General features: G+C 44.7%; 1 protein-coding gene across 5 annotated transcripts in view; it reads right to left on the bottom strand.

Annotated features, from left to right (window-relative positions):
* Positions 1–2,215: 2,215 nt before the first annotated feature.
* Positions 2,216–17,270, bottom strand: part of SLC20A2 (solute carrier family 20 member 2) — a 103,938-nt gene continuing 88,883 nt past the window's right edge. For 3 of the 5 annotated variants that reach the window (XM_035003938.1, XM_035003934.1, XM_035003936.1), the window contains 3 exons: positions 16,447–16,632; positions 15,331–15,415; positions 2,216–3,772 (listed from right to left, as the gene is read on the bottom strand). In XM_035003938.1, coding sequence (XP_034859829.1) covers positions 3,608–3,772; positions 15,331–15,415; positions 16,447–16,632 — 436 coding nt within the window. In that variant the 3' untranslated portion in view covers positions 2,216–3,607. The remainder of the gene's footprint in view (positions 3,773–15,330; positions 15,416–16,446; positions 16,633–17,270) is intronic. The other 2 variants (XM_035003937.1, XM_035003935.1) reach the window with 1 other exon arrangement.

Below are 17,270 nucleotides of genomic sequence, written 5' to 3'. Positions count from 1 at the left end.
CCAGTGTTCCTTCTGGGACCCTCCTCCCAGCCTCCGGCACAGCCCCCTCCTTCCTCTGGAGACCACAGTCGTGGACACGGTCTGACAGCCCCTCAGAGGGAGAGGCTGAGAGGACGTCGGGAAGCCTGGGGCTTACTCTGGTCATCTTACCATTTGGCTGCCTACACTTTTTCTCACTCTGTGCCTTTGTTTCCCCAGTGCCTGGCCAGCTCCGCGTGTTCCAAAGACGGGTGTCTCAATGTGGGAGGGATGATGGAGTGCAGGTGACTTTTCCCTTTTTTTCATAATATGCTTCAGGGTTGTTTCATTGTCTTTTCAGTAATAAAGGATGATGTGCTAGGAAAATATTTAAGAGGGTGACAATCCAAGGTCAGGGCTACATTGCCCCACCTCCATGAGAATTTAACCATATTCTACAGGTCTCATCAATCTTCTTCCTCCACCTAGCATGCAGAGAACCCATTCTCCAGTTTCTTTTAGTCTCTGGTTGTTTTGTTCAATGAACTGTGGCTTATTTTCTATTCATTCTCTCCATCATCTCAACTTAAAAGTTTTCCTCCAAGCAGTCCACCTGAGGGGAATCGTCCACAAAAAGTTCCCATAATAACAAGGGAAGGCACACCCGCTAGTTTAGCCCTATTCTGAGCCAGGCCCGGAGTGGCCGTTTTCACCACACCTTCCCCCCCAGAACTCGTCTCAGCCCCACGCGAGGCCTCGGGGCCCCCGCGAGGAAACATGCTAACAGGGTAGGGGTGGTTGTCGACATCGGCGCCCAGCGCTCCCAGACTCCAGGACCCGCTCCGGCAGGGGCACTTCAAGGCGTTGGGGGGACGTGGTCTCCGCCCCGCCCCACCCGAGGGCTGCACGGAACACACCGCCTGACCTTCCAGCGCCCTCTTCCGCCTCATGGTGTAACTGGATGAACTCACCGACGCCCTAGAACTTGACATGACGCCATTCTCTGAATGATGGGGTTTGTTTATTCTGCAGCTTATTCTGAGGAGACGAGAGGACTTATTTTAAAAAATTATCTTGTGAAAAATGAGTAAATGTGTTTACATATTTGCTCAGAAGCTCAGTCCTCTTGGAAAGGCAGAAAATGAAGTGAAGGAACACTGTCTTGGGAGCTCAGGCTGCTTTGGGAGCTGTCGCCCGTCCTCCGTGCAGACGTTGTCCCTCTGCAAGGGCCCCGGACACGGGGAAGGCAGGGTCTCCAGGGCGCCCGTCTTAGCCCCGCACAGCTCCCTTCTGTGGACGGTGATCTGGCGACCAAACCCCAGCTAAGATGCCAGGGCCGTCGGAGGTACCGCGGTCCGAGGAGTGCGTGGACTCCGATGAAGACTCTCAGGCGGCCAGGGCAGGGGAGCCCCTTCCCAGTGTCCGCGTCCCCGTCCTGGGTGACCCATCCTCTGCCAGAGTTCACCTCCCTGCCCTCGTGGAGAGGGGCTGGGGCCGGGGAGGGGTGCACCGGGCCGGCTTCTCTCTTCAGTATTGCCGGTGACGGTGCTTCGTCATCCCGAGGCTCGGTGTACGTGCGACCTTCGTCCCACTCGGGTCCCTGGGTCTTTGCTCCTGCAGCCCTTCTCCCAGGACGCCGCTTGCAAGCTGGCGCTGTTTTGCTTTTACTCTTCGTATGAATTTAGGAAGAAATCCAACTTGTTCTTGAATCTATAGTTTTATCATAAGTGGGGGCATGAAAGGCCTAGAATGCCATTTTAAAAATCAGAGAAAGCAAATTTCTTTGTGGAGATGAAGAACTTGTCACACCTGGTCAGTGTCCCTCATCTCTGTCCCCTTCCTCGTTCCAGAAGGAAACGGAGCTTGAGAGCCCTGAGGCACAGGCTGCAGGAGTTGGCTTCCGAAGCTCCAAGCAGGGGTGTGGGGGGCTGCTTGAACCGAGAAGAAAGAGGACGTGCCTTTTTCCGCTAGGCCCTTAGCCCTGGACACGTGACCCGACTGCCCCCCCGCCCCACTCCCCCTCAAGAGGCTGGCTAAGTTCACACACTGCTAACACGCCCCGTTAGCAGTTCTCTGCTGAAGAATCAACGTGTGAATGCTAACAGTGGGGATTTCAGGGTGCTGGGCTGTGGCCGTCATTTCTTCCTTCTCTTGCTCATGTGGAGTTTGTGTACCAACATATAACAGTCGTAAATAAGAAAGTTATTTGAAAAATAGAAGTAAACCAATTATGTAGCGCTTATTTTTGTGGCAACTGAACAAAAAACATAGATATTTAGAAAAAGACTTCAGAGGCAAACTTTGAGGGGCATTTTTTATTATAAATTTAATGTGGTTGATTAATGGAAAAATCACAATGAAGTACCAAGAAAACGTTTGTCAATATAAAAATTTTAGCAGCATTTCCATAGTTTCAGGCTCTAACATTAGTCATACTTCCTCCCTCCCGCTATCAAAAAAGAATCCAATGGGACTACAGTAGAGCATCAAGATGTTCAGCTTAGTAAAGGCCTCAAGGAAATCCTCAAATCCAGTGTATTGTCTAATATTTCAACTCTCCCTGCTCCTGAATTTCTAGAATGTCAAATCACTCGCCTTAGTGTTTGAGACAAGAATTCTGTTCTTCAGGCTGCGGGGGGAGAAGAGGGGTGAAAATTTAAACTGGACTTGACATGTGGTGCTTGATCACGCATCCTTCCGTACGTACATTCTCTACACGACGACGACGAAGGGCCACTGCGGGCTTCACCAGTATCTGGCATGTGGCGGCAGTGGGGGTGGGGTGGGGTAGGGGACCCAAAGCGGGCCCCGTGCGTGCTGGGGGCCGGAGGGGGCTCGGGCTTCAGTATGTGCGCTGCCGGGGGCAGCCGGAGCCCGGCGGTCCCCCTACGACACGGGCTAACGTAGGATTAATGAGAAGGGGAGACAGACAACATGAAAATATAATACTGGCAAACTATTCCCCTGCTTCTTTGGTACTTTCCAAAATTCTCTGATCAAAAAAGTATAGGGAAGCACACCATTAAAAAATTACAGTCTTAAGTATTTACAGAAGCAATTATGATATATTACAGAATCAATACACAGTATATGAACAGATTCCTCAGTGAAAGCACTTGTGAACTCCTACCCCGGTATTATTCAAGAGCACACCCACGGACCTACACTTGCCCAAATGGGCATCATCCATCCCGATTCTCGCTTATCTTACAGTATATTCAATGGGGAAAACATCACTTTCCAATCTACACTTTACTTTTAAAAGGTTCTTAAAATTTGCCACTGAAATCATGACATACAAAGATTTGTTGAATATTGAACTCTAGGCAATATATCTCCACTCCCATTTTGAATATGTCTGAAATAATGCTATGTATTCTATGTATACAATATATATTTAACAGATAAGTAACCGCACCATGTTGTCACCACGATACCAGTTTAATGCACATGATTATGTACAGTAGTTAAGTTAGCTCTGGAGGATGACTCTCTACAGTGTAGGTGAGCAGTGTGGTTCGGAACCATAGGAAAGGGACCTGGAGAAGCTGGTGGGGGGACAGCCCGTGCATGGGCAGGACGCGTGCCGCACGCCCCCCCATGTCCCCACACCAGACTACGCCTTGTGCGCTGGGTGGAAGAAGACAAATCACACATATGGAAGGATCCCGTACATGAGGAGAGCCATGACAGCAGCACTGAACAACCCAGCCACGGGGACAGTCACAAACCAGGCCACAAAGATGTTCCGGAAGAGGCGCCAGTCCACGGCCTTCCGGGAGCGGATCCAGCCCACGGCCACCACCGAGCCCACCTGTGGGAGCACAGACATTTCACAGTGAAAATGGAGGCCCGCAAATATGAAGCTGAGACACAGACTCTACATTCAGCCGATGGAAACTGGCTAATCTCAGAAGTAAACTGCATTATGAAATGACCAATTCTTTCCCCTCAATTTGTTAAAAGTTCTTAAAATAATTTAGATTTTAGGTATAATTACTTTAGGATTATTCTACTCAGCATATAGTTCCGATATACTTTTCCACGTATATTCTGCTCTATTTGAGTGGAACGTTAGCCAATTACATGTCTTGTCTTCTCTCTGCACCTTATAAACTATAACCTGTCTTAAATATTCCGCAGGTAGGCTACTGTTTAACACAACGTATGAACCTGCTTTAATGTGCCCTTCTCTTAGAAAAACAGCATCATAAATGTTGGAGCTGGAGAAGACCTCTGAGGATATCCAATCCACATCATTCGTTTGCAGAGGATGAAACAGGTCCCGAGAGGATCCGGGGGCACGAGGAGGTACCGTTCATCACAGCCCCTGCAGACTAGAACTCAGGCCTCTTGATTTTAAACTGGTTTTCTCCTCTATCTCAAGCTGCCTGGCCATCTTTGTACTTTAGCTAGTATGAAGGGAAGTAAAAAAGCAAACAGCAAAGTACACTAAATAAGATAAAATGGAGCATAAATATCATTGGATCGGAACTCTCACTCACGCCTCACAAAATGACAGGTACAGATACTTGAAAATCACAATGTTAACATGGATTCAAATCTTTTTCTAAACACTCACCATTCATTTTATGGTTTGTTGAAAGTTTTAATAAAAAGGAAAAAAGACTCAGCTTCAAGTACCCTAAAAATGAAAACCCTAAGAAAGTACAACTCCTGTAACATCTCATGCCTCACTCTGGTGGGGCTCAGAGTTCAACAGAATGCCCATCTGTGAGCTGGATTTTTAGGATCTCCATTAAATAGGCTCTGTTTCTACTAACCCTCAAATACTCCAGAATCATCAGGGGCCAATGAGGTTCAAATAACAACCAGGGTCTAACCACACACACAAAAAATCCAACACATCAGATTGTTTATGGACACAAACTGGAACGCCCAAAACAGCAGTATGTTGAAAGGCAGTTAATCTGACATTCTGTCAACCCAAGCCGTGACTGACCAACATCTCTAGGACAGCAACTAACTAACCCTTAGGGGAGGCCTTCAAAGTGATTATTGTATTTAAAGTCTTTGGCTGTAACCAGTACCCTGTATGAACCTGATAATCCTGTTTAGCAGTTCCTAAAACATGACAATCGAGATTTTTCTACTGCCTAAGGATCAGCTAGTTTCTGTTGGTCCTCAAATATGGTCAAGTTCACAAACTCTAGCTCCTGTTAAACACTGTCTCTCCAGAGCATGTCCTCTTTAGTGTCCCTTTGGTTGTCCTGGATTCCCTGAAGGAGGACACGTTCAAGTTTCCATTTTATCATGCCCTCTTCCTTTCTTAGAAAACTTTTTCAAAAAGCATAAAGGTAGGGGCGCCCGGGTGGCTCAGCTGGTTAAGTGTCTGCCTTCAGCTCAGGTCATGATGTCAGGGTCCTGAATTGGGCTCCCTGCTCACTGCGGAGTCTGCTTCTCCCTCTCCTTCTGCTCCTCCCCTCTGCAACCACCCACTTGTGCTCTCTCTCTCTCAAATAAATAAAATTTTTTAAAAAAAGCATAAAGTTAGAATAATATTATAGCAAGTTTATATACTAGGAGGGATGGACAATTACCCAGACCCCCATTACCGTCCTATTTTATATTCCTTTCTTGTATTTTTTTTATCAGTATACTTTTTTTGTAAATAATAGGGCACACTATTTCCTTTTGTTAAAAAAATTAACATTATATCACAGGCATATTCCCATAGTGCTCACAGCCTTTATGATTATCATGAAAAATGGCACACCCTTTAGGTGGATGGATGCACCTTAATTTAACCACTTCCAGTTTGCTTCCAATTTTTCCCTATTAAAAATATTTCCAGGACACCTGGGGGGCTCAGTCAGTTAAGCGTCTGCCTTCAGCTCAGGTTGTGATCTCAGGGTCCTGGGATTGAGCCCCACATTGGGCTCCCTGCTCAGTGGGGAGCCTGCTTCTCCCTCTGCCCCTACCCCATGCTTGTGCTCTCTTTCTCTTGCAAACATAAATAAAATCTTAAAAAAAATAGTTCCATGATTAATGTATTCATATAGCTTATATTTGGGCTTTACAAAATAATATTCCCTGAAATGGATTATTAAAGGGGGCATTTATTTAGTTTTGTTATTTTATTTTAATTCCAGTATAGTTAACATACAGGGTTATATTAATTTCAGGTGAACAATAGTGATTCAACAACTTAAAGGGAGCATTTAAAAAACATCTTGAAATAATTTGAAACAGAGAAAAGTTGTAAGAACTCCACACACCCTTTACCCAAATTCACCAGTTTTTAACCTTTTGCCACAATCTATGAAGAAACATTTTCATACTATTAAAATATCCTGCCCCTCATCCACCTCCCTCTCCCCTTGGGCTAAAGACTCAGCCACCCCTTCTTTACTCCAGTGGTTGCAACATGGCAATTTACCAACTCCCTTGCATGTATCAGATGGAATGCTGCTTGGAGGAAGAACAGGATCTTAATACATACTGCCAAATAGTTTTATAAACAGTTGTAAATGTACAAGATCATCCATAATCTGTGAATTTTGGTACACTGTAATAATCCTGCAAATTTTTCTTTTTTGTTAACCAATCAACAAAAACATGTCTTACTGTTGCTTTAATTTGCGTATCTTTAATTACTCCTAAGGCTGAACTTACTTTTATTTATCCAATTGTATTCTCTCAGTCTTTTTTTAAAAAGATTTTATTTATTTATTCGACAGAGACAGAGAGAGAGGGAACAGAAGCAGAGGTAGTGGGAGAGGGAAAAGCAGGTTTCGATGTGGGGCTCGATCCCAGGACCCTGGGATCATGACCTGAGCCGAAGGCAGATAAGCTTAACGACTGAGCCACCCAGGCACCCCTCTAGTCTTTACTCTATATAAAATTGTCTCTCCATGTACTTTGCCCAATTGGAATCTAAATGTGTCCCTTTATTTATTTATGTGTGGTCTTCATTGAATGATATTAACTCTTATTTAATGCAAATATTTTCTCAATTCACTATTTTGCTTTGTTTCAAGTTTCTAATTCCATACAATAAAATATGCTGTGCTCTTCTCCTGTGATTTGTCCTTGAATATTTGATATTTAATTCTATTTTACTATACATTTTCTAAAATAAGATTCTATTCTATTCTAAATTTTAAAATTGCTTCTGAGCTTGGGAACTGCTGCCAAGTAGTTTATACTCTGAATCTTACTCATAATGGGTAGCCAGGTAAATGGGCCATAGCATCACACCCAAATGTGGCAAATACTGCCTTCAAAATCCAAAAAGGCCCAACAAGCACCATGTCTCATCTTACTTGTGGGTTGTGCTAAACTACATAATTATCAAATTAAATAAAAGATGGCAATAGATTGTAAAAAAAAGTTTTCAAAATGCTAGTTAGGCCATCAGATATATTTTTTGAGAGTTGTGTGTCCAATTTTGTTTTTCTCGATTGACAGCCAGCTATCCAACGTCACTTACCCAACATCTTCAAACTATATTGCTCGTATATCGTAGGTTCTATCTCTGGCCTATCTACAGTTTCATAGAAATATCAGATTTTTTTCATTGTATAAATATGTATTTAAATACATATAACATTGATCATTTTAGCCATTTTTAAGTGTACAATTGAGTGGCATAAAGTATTTTCACATTGTTTTGCAACCATGAACACCATTCATCTCCAGAACTTTGTATCTTCCCCAACTGAAACTGTCCCCATCCACACTGCTGCCCCGCCTCCATGTATTTTCAACTTTCTCTCGGGTAAGACTAGTCTCTCCTCATCACTTTTCTTTTTAGATTTTATATTCTAACTTAACCTACCAAATTCACTTTAGTCTCCTTTTGTAAAGTTAGAAGAAAAATTTGGTTGGGGTTGTATTTGCGGGGAACATAGTATCTTTTTTTTTTTTTTAAGATTTTTTTTTTTTTTTTTAAGTAATCTCTACACCCAACGTGGGGCTTGAACTCACGACACAGAGATCAAGAGTCGTGTGCTCCATCAATTGAGCCAGGCAAGTGCTCCGCAGGGAACTGATATCTTTATAAAATTTAGTTTTCCCATCCAATAACACAGTCTGTCTCATCTGCCGGTCTTCTTTCACGTCTGTGCAAAGTTTTGTGCCTTTTTCATATATACCACTTGCATTTATCAGGATTATTCTGAAATAGCTTTTTGCTATAATTCTGGAGGTGTTCTTGTTTTTAGTACATTTTCGTACTGGCTATTGCTGACAGAGAAGCTCTAGAGTTCTGTATTTTTATGGTGGGCTGGGTCATTTTTACTGAATTCTAGCAGTGTTTTATTTTATTTTATTTTTCAAAGATTTTTATTTATTTATTTGACAGAGAGAGAGATAGCGAGAGCAGGAACACAAGCAGGGGGAGTGGGAGAGGGAGAAGCAGGCTTCCTGCCGAGCAGGGAGCCCGATGTGGGACTCGATCCCAGGACCCTGGGATCATGACCTGAGCCGAAGGCAGACGCTTAACGACTGAGCCCCCCAGGCGCCCTCTAGCAGTGTTTTAGAGACACATGCTGAATTTTATCAAATGTCTTTTTGGCATATATGTCAGTAGATGATCACATGTTGTTTTTTAATAGACTGATGAACCGCATTATTTTGAAGATGTCAGAACACCCTTCTTGGGATTCACTCAACACCTGTCTGTTGAGCACTTACGAAGGGCCAGCCCTGTGTAGGTGCAGGTGGTGGATAAACCCTGCCCTGTTCAGAGCCTGTTTTCTAGTAATCTGGAAAATCAATTTGATCCTGCTGAAATGTTCTAAAATCGTTCATGTCATTTATTAGCTCCTTAAGTTTTATACCAATATTCATAAGTAAATATAGCTTTCGTTGTCATGTTTTAAATCAGGTTTTGGTATTAGGCTTATTCAGTATATGCTTTATAGAACAAAATGAAGAGTTTCCTGTTCTATTTTGTTTTTTTTCTACACTGTAGAAAGTTTACATAACATGAAAATTATTCTTTTAAAATGGAAGAGGTTATGGGGGGCCTGAATGGCTCAGCTGGTTGAGCGTCCAACTCTAGGTTTCGGCTCAGGTCATGATCTTGGGGTTGTGAGATCAAGCCCTGAGTTGGGCTCTGCACCAAGCAGGGAGTCTGCTTGAGGTTCTCTCTCTTCCTCTGCCCCTCTGTTGTCTCGTGTGTATGCGCACTCTCTCAAATGAATAAATCAATCTTCGGGCGGACTTGGGTGGCTCAGTCGGTTAAGCGGTTGCCTTTGGCTCAGGTCGAGATCCTGGGATGCTGGGATCCTGGGATCCGGCCCCGCACTGGGCTGCCTGCTCAGCAGGGAGTCTGCTTCTCCCTCTCCCCCTGCCCCTCCCCACTTGTGCTCTCTCTCAAATAAATAAAATCTTTAAAGATAAATAAGTAAATCTTTAAAAAAAAATACAATGGAAGAGGTTATCTAATGAATCCATCTAGAACTGCAATCAGCTGTGCCCCCTCCTTTTTGCTTTTTCAGATGAGAATTGTTTTTGGAGATTGTCCTTAATTTCTTCCTCTGGTTCTGGTCAGACTTTCCACTTTTCCCTACTTCTTTGTCAATATTTATTTGTCATGTATACTTTTTGCAGAAAATAATTCATTTTACATAAATTTTCAAATTCCTTAGCATACAGCTTCGTGGTTTCTTGTATAACTTAAAAATGCCCTTCTCTATCTGTTGTTATGTCTTTCTCCTAACTTAATTCCCTTTCTTTTTTCCCTGATGTGAATTGATGTTATTTTATTAGTAACCACTTTTCTCTCTCCCTCCCCTTTAGTATTTTTTTAAAATTTATTTTGCTTTTATAATTACTACACCTTTCTTAGTTTGCTCAGAATTTTAATTGTTCTGCACCTTTTAAAAAATCCTAATTTGAATGTCTAGCTCTTTTATTTTCTCTTTGCTCAATTAAACCATTCAAAGATAGGACTTTTCAACTGAGTCTAACTGGCTGCCAAAGGTTTTTCCATGTATCTCCACACACACACACATAGACACACACACTTTTTTTTTTAAAGGAAGTTATCATTATAATTTTTTAAAAACTGCCTGATTCAACTGTTACTTAAAAAGAGCACTTAAAACTACCCAAGGGGAGGGCGCCTGGGTGGCTCAGTTGGTTAAGCGACTGCCTTCGGCTCAGGTCATGATCCTGGAGTCCCGGGATCGAGTCCCGCATCGGGCTCCCTGCTCAGCAGGGAGTCTGCTTCTCCCTCTGACCCTCCTCCCTCTCATGCTCTCTGTCTCTCATTCTCTCTCTCTCAAATAAATAAATAAAATCTTTAAAACAAAACAAAAAAAAACTACCCAAGGGGATACTTCCCTTTTTCAACACATAATAAATTTATACTTTAATTTCATTGTGATTAGCGTGTTCAGCACAACTTCTGTTCTTATTTTATAAATTTTAAAGTGATTTTTATCATGGCCTTCTGAATTTATTTTCATAAATGCTTGATGATACTTGACAAAAAGTTGTATATGATCAGCAGGGTAAAACTTTGATATATATTTATTATACCGCTCAAAATCTATTATTCAAATCTTTTATATTCTTTTAAAATTATTTATTTTAAAAGATTTTATTTATTCATTTGACAGAGAAAGGGAGAGCACACAAGCAAGGGGAGCAGCAGAAGGAGAGGGAGAAGCAGGCTTCCCGCAGAGCAGGGAGCCCGATGTGGGGCTCGATCCCAGGACCCCAAGATCATGACCTGAGCCAAAATCAAGAGTCAGGCACTCAACTGACTGAGCCACCCAGGCGTCCCTCAAATCTTTTATATTATTTTTTTTTTAAACTTTATTTATTTGACAGAGAGAGCATAAGCAGGGGGAGTGGCAGGCAGAGGGAGAGGCAGAGTCCCTGCTGAGCAGAGAGCCTGATGTGGGGCTCGATCCCAGACCCTGGGATCATGACCTGAGCCGAAGGCAGACGCAACCAACTGAGCCACCCAGGCGCCCCAAATCTTTTATATTCTTAAATACTTTTTGTCTTCTTCATCTGTCACACACTTAGACATATTAATTTTTGAGTTCTAGTGGCTTTTGCCTTATCTTTTTAGTTGTTATGTTATATGGATCACAAGGGACCCAGAGTACTATGTCTTCACTACTAATTGTCTTTTGTTTGTATCATTCATTGCTGTGTTGTAACCTCCCTCTTAGTAAGCTAAATGTGTTTCCATATTAAGGCCATCATAGGCACCAAGAGCAATAGAATTATTGAGGAGCCGGGGAACCAAAGAGCAAGAATCAGAAAATTAAATTAGAAATTATAATACTAACTTTTAAACTTTTTTTTTTTTTAAGATTTTATTTATTTATTTGAGAGGGAGCACACGAGAGGGGTTAGGGCCAGAGGGAGAAGCAGACTCCCTGCTGAGCAGGGAGCCCGATGCGGGACTCGATCCAGGGACTCCAGGATCATGACCTGAGCCGAAGGCAGTCGCTTAACCAACTGAGCCACCCAGGTGCCCTATAATACTAACTTTTAAAATCAGCAGTGTTTCCTAAAAGCACTTCCAAATCCAAAAACTGGTTGCATAATCATTTATGTCATCAATAGAGATGAACGATGTGGGTAATTCCCAAAAAAGAATCATCCCAAACCAGCCCGTTTTGGGTACCACCACTCTGAATCACTGTGAAAAAGCTCACAGATGTGTTCATAGTGGCCCCTGTCTGCAGTAGCCTTGGCTGGAGACCGCAGCTGATCAAGGCTCACAGAAGGGAAGGGAAATTCAAGTTACTGAAACATACAACTGTTGATACTTTTATTTTCAAGAGTCGTTTCTATTTTTTTAATGAAGGCTTTTAACTTTAGCCAGAGGTAGCGTCCCAGGAGAATATCTAATGAATTGAACTCTCTGATGTAAAATACAAAAATGTATAACACCGAAAGATTTATAGAAAGCAAAACTTGTTTTGCCTATGCGTTCTGAAATACATGATTATACTAATACAGTATACTGTTCTGGATAATATGATTTTTCTAATTATGCTTTTCTAAATTATATATTCAGCTAACATCTGGATCACTTAATGGAGGTTTGTGTTTTAAATGGGGTACAATAAAATTTAAACTATGCCCTTAGTTATGTACACTTAGAAAAAAAGCATGAATGAATAAAATGTACCCATATACATTCAAAAGTGTATTTTCAGCAATACTTTCCATCTTTTCCTGCCAAGTTCCTAACTTTTGCCCCCCTTCTGCAGAAGGTGGCTCTAAGCAAGAAACCTAACAAGCAGAGAGGACAGGAAGCAGAGAGCTGGAAAAATCGAACAGGTGGTGTGATTATTCCTGAAAAAACACAATGGCATTCAGTTATGACTTTATGCAGATGTCAGCACCCTTTGAATGTTTCCAGAATCATGGTGTCACCCACACGGGGCCTTGCTCCTAACGCCACGCCGTGTCTCTCGTATTTCCGCCCGCACCTGCTGCGCGGGGCTACCGCACACGGACTGGCACAGCGGGGGGCGGGGGGCGCTCGGCCAGAGGGCAGCTGCAAGCTCGTCCCAGCGCCTCACCACCCAGGCTTTGCACCCTGCGGTGAGGACCGGAAAGCCAGGACCCTGACTTAAGCTACTGCAGCGAGTAGCTCTGGGCTTTTTCCATCAGTCCACCATCAGTGACACTGGCCAGACTGGTCAGAATCTGAGTGGAGGTCTGGCTCCTGTCTATTTGACAGCCGACATCGACTGTGGCCTCGTGTTAAGGAGACTTATTTTAAGTCCCCAACGAGCTATCCTAACTCTATTTATCATCAGCTCTAAGGAAACAAAACGTATCACATGATTTGTACGGATATTTTAGGATAATGATGACATACACATTTATTCATTAAGGTCCTGTACAAACTGGATATAAATTCCTTAGGCACACCTCCTCATTATAGTATAAATATAAATATTGGGGAAATGACATAAGAGTGTAGGTTTTTATGGGCACTTAATACTTTTCATCTATTTCTGTAAGTAGTATTATAAAGTTTAGTCTTGGGGCACCTGGGTGGCTCAGTCATTAAGCGTCTGCCTTCGGCTCAGGTCATGATCCCAGGGTCCTGGGATCTAGCCCCACGTCTGGTTCCATGCTCCGCGGGGAGCCTGCTTCTCCCTCTCCCACTCCCCCTGCTTGTGTTCCCTCTCTCGCTGTGTCTCTGTCAAATAAATAAATAAAATCTTAAAAAAAAAATAAAGTTTAGTGTTATCAGCAAAAGTACTGTCTGTTATAACACTTCATACATTTGTATAGGTCAGACTGCTGATAACGCTAGGTAACAGCCCAGGGAAACCAAACTCGGTTTTTCAAGAGATCTTTCAACTGGTGGGAAAGAGGTGGCCTTCACTAGGCTTGCTTACGTGCAGGGTTAATCATTAAGAAGACAGTAACATTTATTTAAAAGCAGCCCCAAAGACTCTTCGTGCCTGCAGTAAAGTTCAAAGCCTATTTCTTTGGGAGAAAAATATATTTAGTAAGAGGCATTTCCTCTCTGCTCCCACACACCAGTGAATTGAAGTTGATGTGGAGTAAGGCGGAAGAGGATCACTTTCCATTCCATAGAGTTTTGTACTGTTTGAAATATTTCAATGAATGTGTGCTTCTTTTGTAACTTTTACATCACTGGAATCAGAACAGTAACAGTGACAGAATGGCAGAACGCAGCGCATTTTTCCTGCCTTCCTTCTTTGCACCTGCCAGGTGTGGGGGGCAGGGTGCGGAAAGCAGGGCGGGGCCACCCTGCTGGTGCGGGACCTCAGTTGGGCCCCTCCCTGGTCATGTGAGCTTGGGTGAGTTACTTAACCTTGCTATCTTCAGTTTCCTCATTGCTAAAACTGAAGTCACCTTAGCACTCACCTCCAAAGGTTCTTGGGAGGATTAAATGGGTTCATATTCACAGGGCACTTAACACGCTACCCGCAGAGAGCACCTGCCCCGCATGTCTTAGCTGTGGTTGGTTACCATTACCAGGATCACTGTGACAAGTAGAAGGCACAGAGCATGAGGTCAACGTCTGAATGCTGGCTCTAGCACATGCTGAATGTATGATCTTGGGAGAGTGATCTAACTCGGGAGTCCTCAGTTTTCTCATCTGTAAATTGGGAATAACTACCAATTTCATAGGGTTGCTGTGGGGTTGAGTGATTTATCTGTTGCACATGTATGAAGCCCTAAACACAGCACTTGGCATTTCCCAAGCACTCAGTAAGTGGCAGTGATTTTTATAATAAAAATTTCTGGAAACTGTGGGTTTTCTACATACTGTAGCAAAAAAGGAGAAAACAAGGAAACAAAAAGCCTCTTTCCAATGAGGCTGATTCTCCATGCCACGAGGCTCCGGATTTGTCAGCTGGCCTACTTAAAATACTCCCATAAACGCCACCTGTCATTTTAATATTTGAAGCATTAAGCCATTCACACGTAATGGTATTTGTTTATAATAAACACATCGGTTGGTGTTTTTAAACTGTGTGTGAATGTGGATGGCTGTCTCTGCCTTGGTCACTTTGGTGGCCCTGGTGCCCACAATGAACGGTGCCTCATACAGAGCAGGTACAAATGGTTTTTTCTTGAATGACACGAACAAAAGAACCTAGGAAAAATCTGGAAGTGTCTTTTGCTTCATTGAAGTTAGTGAATATTTTTGTATATGGGAAGCCCACTGAGTATGTTTTAGGGGCAGACCTGGGTTCTAGTCCTGGCTCCTCCCTGGGTGACGCTGGAGGACTCCCAGAAACTCACCGAGACCATTTCCTCTTCCTTCATCTTTCAGGTTCCTTGCAGCTCCAACATTCCCCCGTTCTAAGGAATTCCCTCCTGCCCAGGCCTGAGTTTTAGAGCACTTGATCGATATTCAGCATTACCCCTCCTTTGGAATGGACTCTAAGGCAATCGAGTCACTTTGACCAGTCACATAAGGACAAAGAACTGAAACAACCAAGTCTTACACTTCCATTGAGATGATTTCTGCTTAGTCTACTTCCACTGTCAACGCCCAGTCCCCTGCACTGGCTGGAACTGGGTGCCATGCCCCCATGTGAGCCAACGAATATGGTTAGCGTACACATGACTTCACTGCAAAATCCACTGTGGAAACGAGAGAGAAACAGGACAAATGGAAAGTGTGAAGCATACATGGAAGGAGGGAGAGCTCTTGCCATGCATGCACTGAGAAGGCCAAGTGTGCGCGACAGAAGGCATCATGCTGCTGAGCCTGGAAGGTCGAGAGGGACAGCCCATATCCAGCAACACTCCAGCGGACCCAGCCAAACCTTGAGATGACTGTTTGCACAAATAAGCATACACCAAGCGCCGCTGGCTTTTCTCCACTCGCTCGGCAACTGTGGACTGAACCCAGCAGCCCGAGGCCGGACCCACCTTGCAGTGCGTGGTGCTGACGGGAAGCCCGACGTTGGAGGCGATCACCACTGTGAACGCGGAGGCCAGCTCAATGGTGAAGCCGCTGCGGGAGGGGGCACAAGACACACATCACAGGCGCTCTTTGTATCAGCCTCACTGGCACCCCAGGGGTGCCAGAGTCTCACCAGAACATTCTTTGGGTCGATTGTTGGCCTGCTGACGGGGCCAGATGACATTAGCAGAAAAGAAACTGCTGCATAATGACAACAATTCACACTAAGACTGTGCATGATACTGTTTACAGCCCTAAATAGCCTTCTTTTTCTGATATATTTTCCAAAAGCACACACTGTTGTAACTGGGTCAGAAATTCCTGCTGTGTAAAAAATGCTAAATTAGTCATTTCTAAAGTGGCAGAGGAAGAAAAAAACCATACTCCCATTTTTAAAATGTGTACTTGCAAAAAAAGTGAATTTTCCCCTCAGATTGCTCATTTTTCTTCAAATCCATCTTATAAAAGCATCTTTCATTACAGTGGGTTTCAAGGGGGGAAAAGACTTCCTATATTGGGGGTTCCAAGTTTAGTTGTGTTCTCAAAGTGCTCCTGTCAGTTTGTACTGAACCCCAAATATATGTGGAGAATACACAACAGAAGGACCACGGAGAGACCGTGTGGGAGGACAGCGGGGCACCGTCCCCCATCTGCTGAGCCCCAGGAAGCTCGCACAGGCAACCTCGAAGGGTGGCAGCCGAGAGCTGCTTCCATCCAGCAGGTGAAGCTGTGTGGCAGAGAATTTTCAGGAAATGCAGACCCTGGGCCCGCTTGCCCTCTGGGCCTCCCGTGGGGTAAGACCCCCGGGGAGCCTGGACCGGGGTTTCTTTTCCTCTTCCCTCCTGCTCTGCTTCAGCTTCTCTTCCTCCTAAACTTCCAGCCTCTCACTTTCCCTCGCTCGGTGCCACTGCGGATGGGCCGGGTGCACGGGCTGGAGGGCGGCGACGGGCGGCGAGCCCTGTCCCCGCTGGGCCCCCAGCGGCCCGGAGGCTGTGCTGAGGGCGTGGGGGCGGAGGGGCGGCCGGGTTCTGCGGCAGGCCTGGGAGGACAGCCCTGCCCCTCAGGCTGGCGCTTCGGCTTACCTCGACGGCGTGATGGGAGTGAGGTCCTTCCCCATGGTCTGGATCACTCTTCTCCCCCAGACCCAGAGACCGGTGCAGATGCCGACTCCTCCATAAAACAAGAGCCAGACAGGGGTCGCTGCTTCTTGCAGGACTGCGCCTTGCTCGTAAATCAGCCACAAGGCTACCAGGGGACCGATGGCATTACTGGGGGGGAAAAAGAGATGGTGACACAGACACGGTCTGCACGTGCACGAGGCCCCGTGCACAGTGGGTGGCGGCTTCCCGGGCTTGAGGAAAGCCCAGCTGCCTGTATTTGTGGATCGCCCACATAATCAAAATGATTAACTTGTTTTATTGAGGTGAAAAACCCCACCAAATGTACTACCTTCACCATTTCTAAGTGTGCAGTTCAGTAGTGTTCTGCAGTTCACGCTGTTGTGAAACAGATCTCTAGGACGTTCTCACCTTGCAAGTCTGGAACTTTACACCCACGGAACAGTAAGTCCCTCTGCCCCGACCCCTGCCACAGCTCATCGCCACCCTACTTTCTGTTTCCACGGATTTGACTACTCTAGGTACTTTGTAGAAGCAGGATGACTTAGTATTCGTGTCTGTGTGACGGGCTTACTTCACTCTGCATCATGTCCTCGGGGTTCATCCACGTGGGAGCACGAGTGGGAATTTCCTCCCTCTGCAAGGCTGGACACCCCCCGGATGCACAGCCCACATCTCCATCCGCCCCCTGGCCGCCGGGAGTAATGTGCAGTGAACACAGGTGTACAAATACCCCTTCAGGACCCCGCCTGCACTTCTCCCGGGTACACATTTGGAAGGAAGAAGAC

This window comes from Mirounga leonina, unplaced genomic scaffold, assembly GCF_011800145.1.
Source record: "Mirounga leonina isolate KUSES-001 unplaced genomic scaffold, KU_Mleo_1.0 Mir_128, whole genome shotgun sequence".
Lineage (NCBI taxonomy): Eukaryota > Metazoa > Chordata > Mammalia > Carnivora > Phocidae > Mirounga > Mirounga leonina.
The sequence above is the reverse complement of the archived record's forward strand: the minus strand, read 5'-3'. Positions and strand labels throughout refer to the sequence as shown.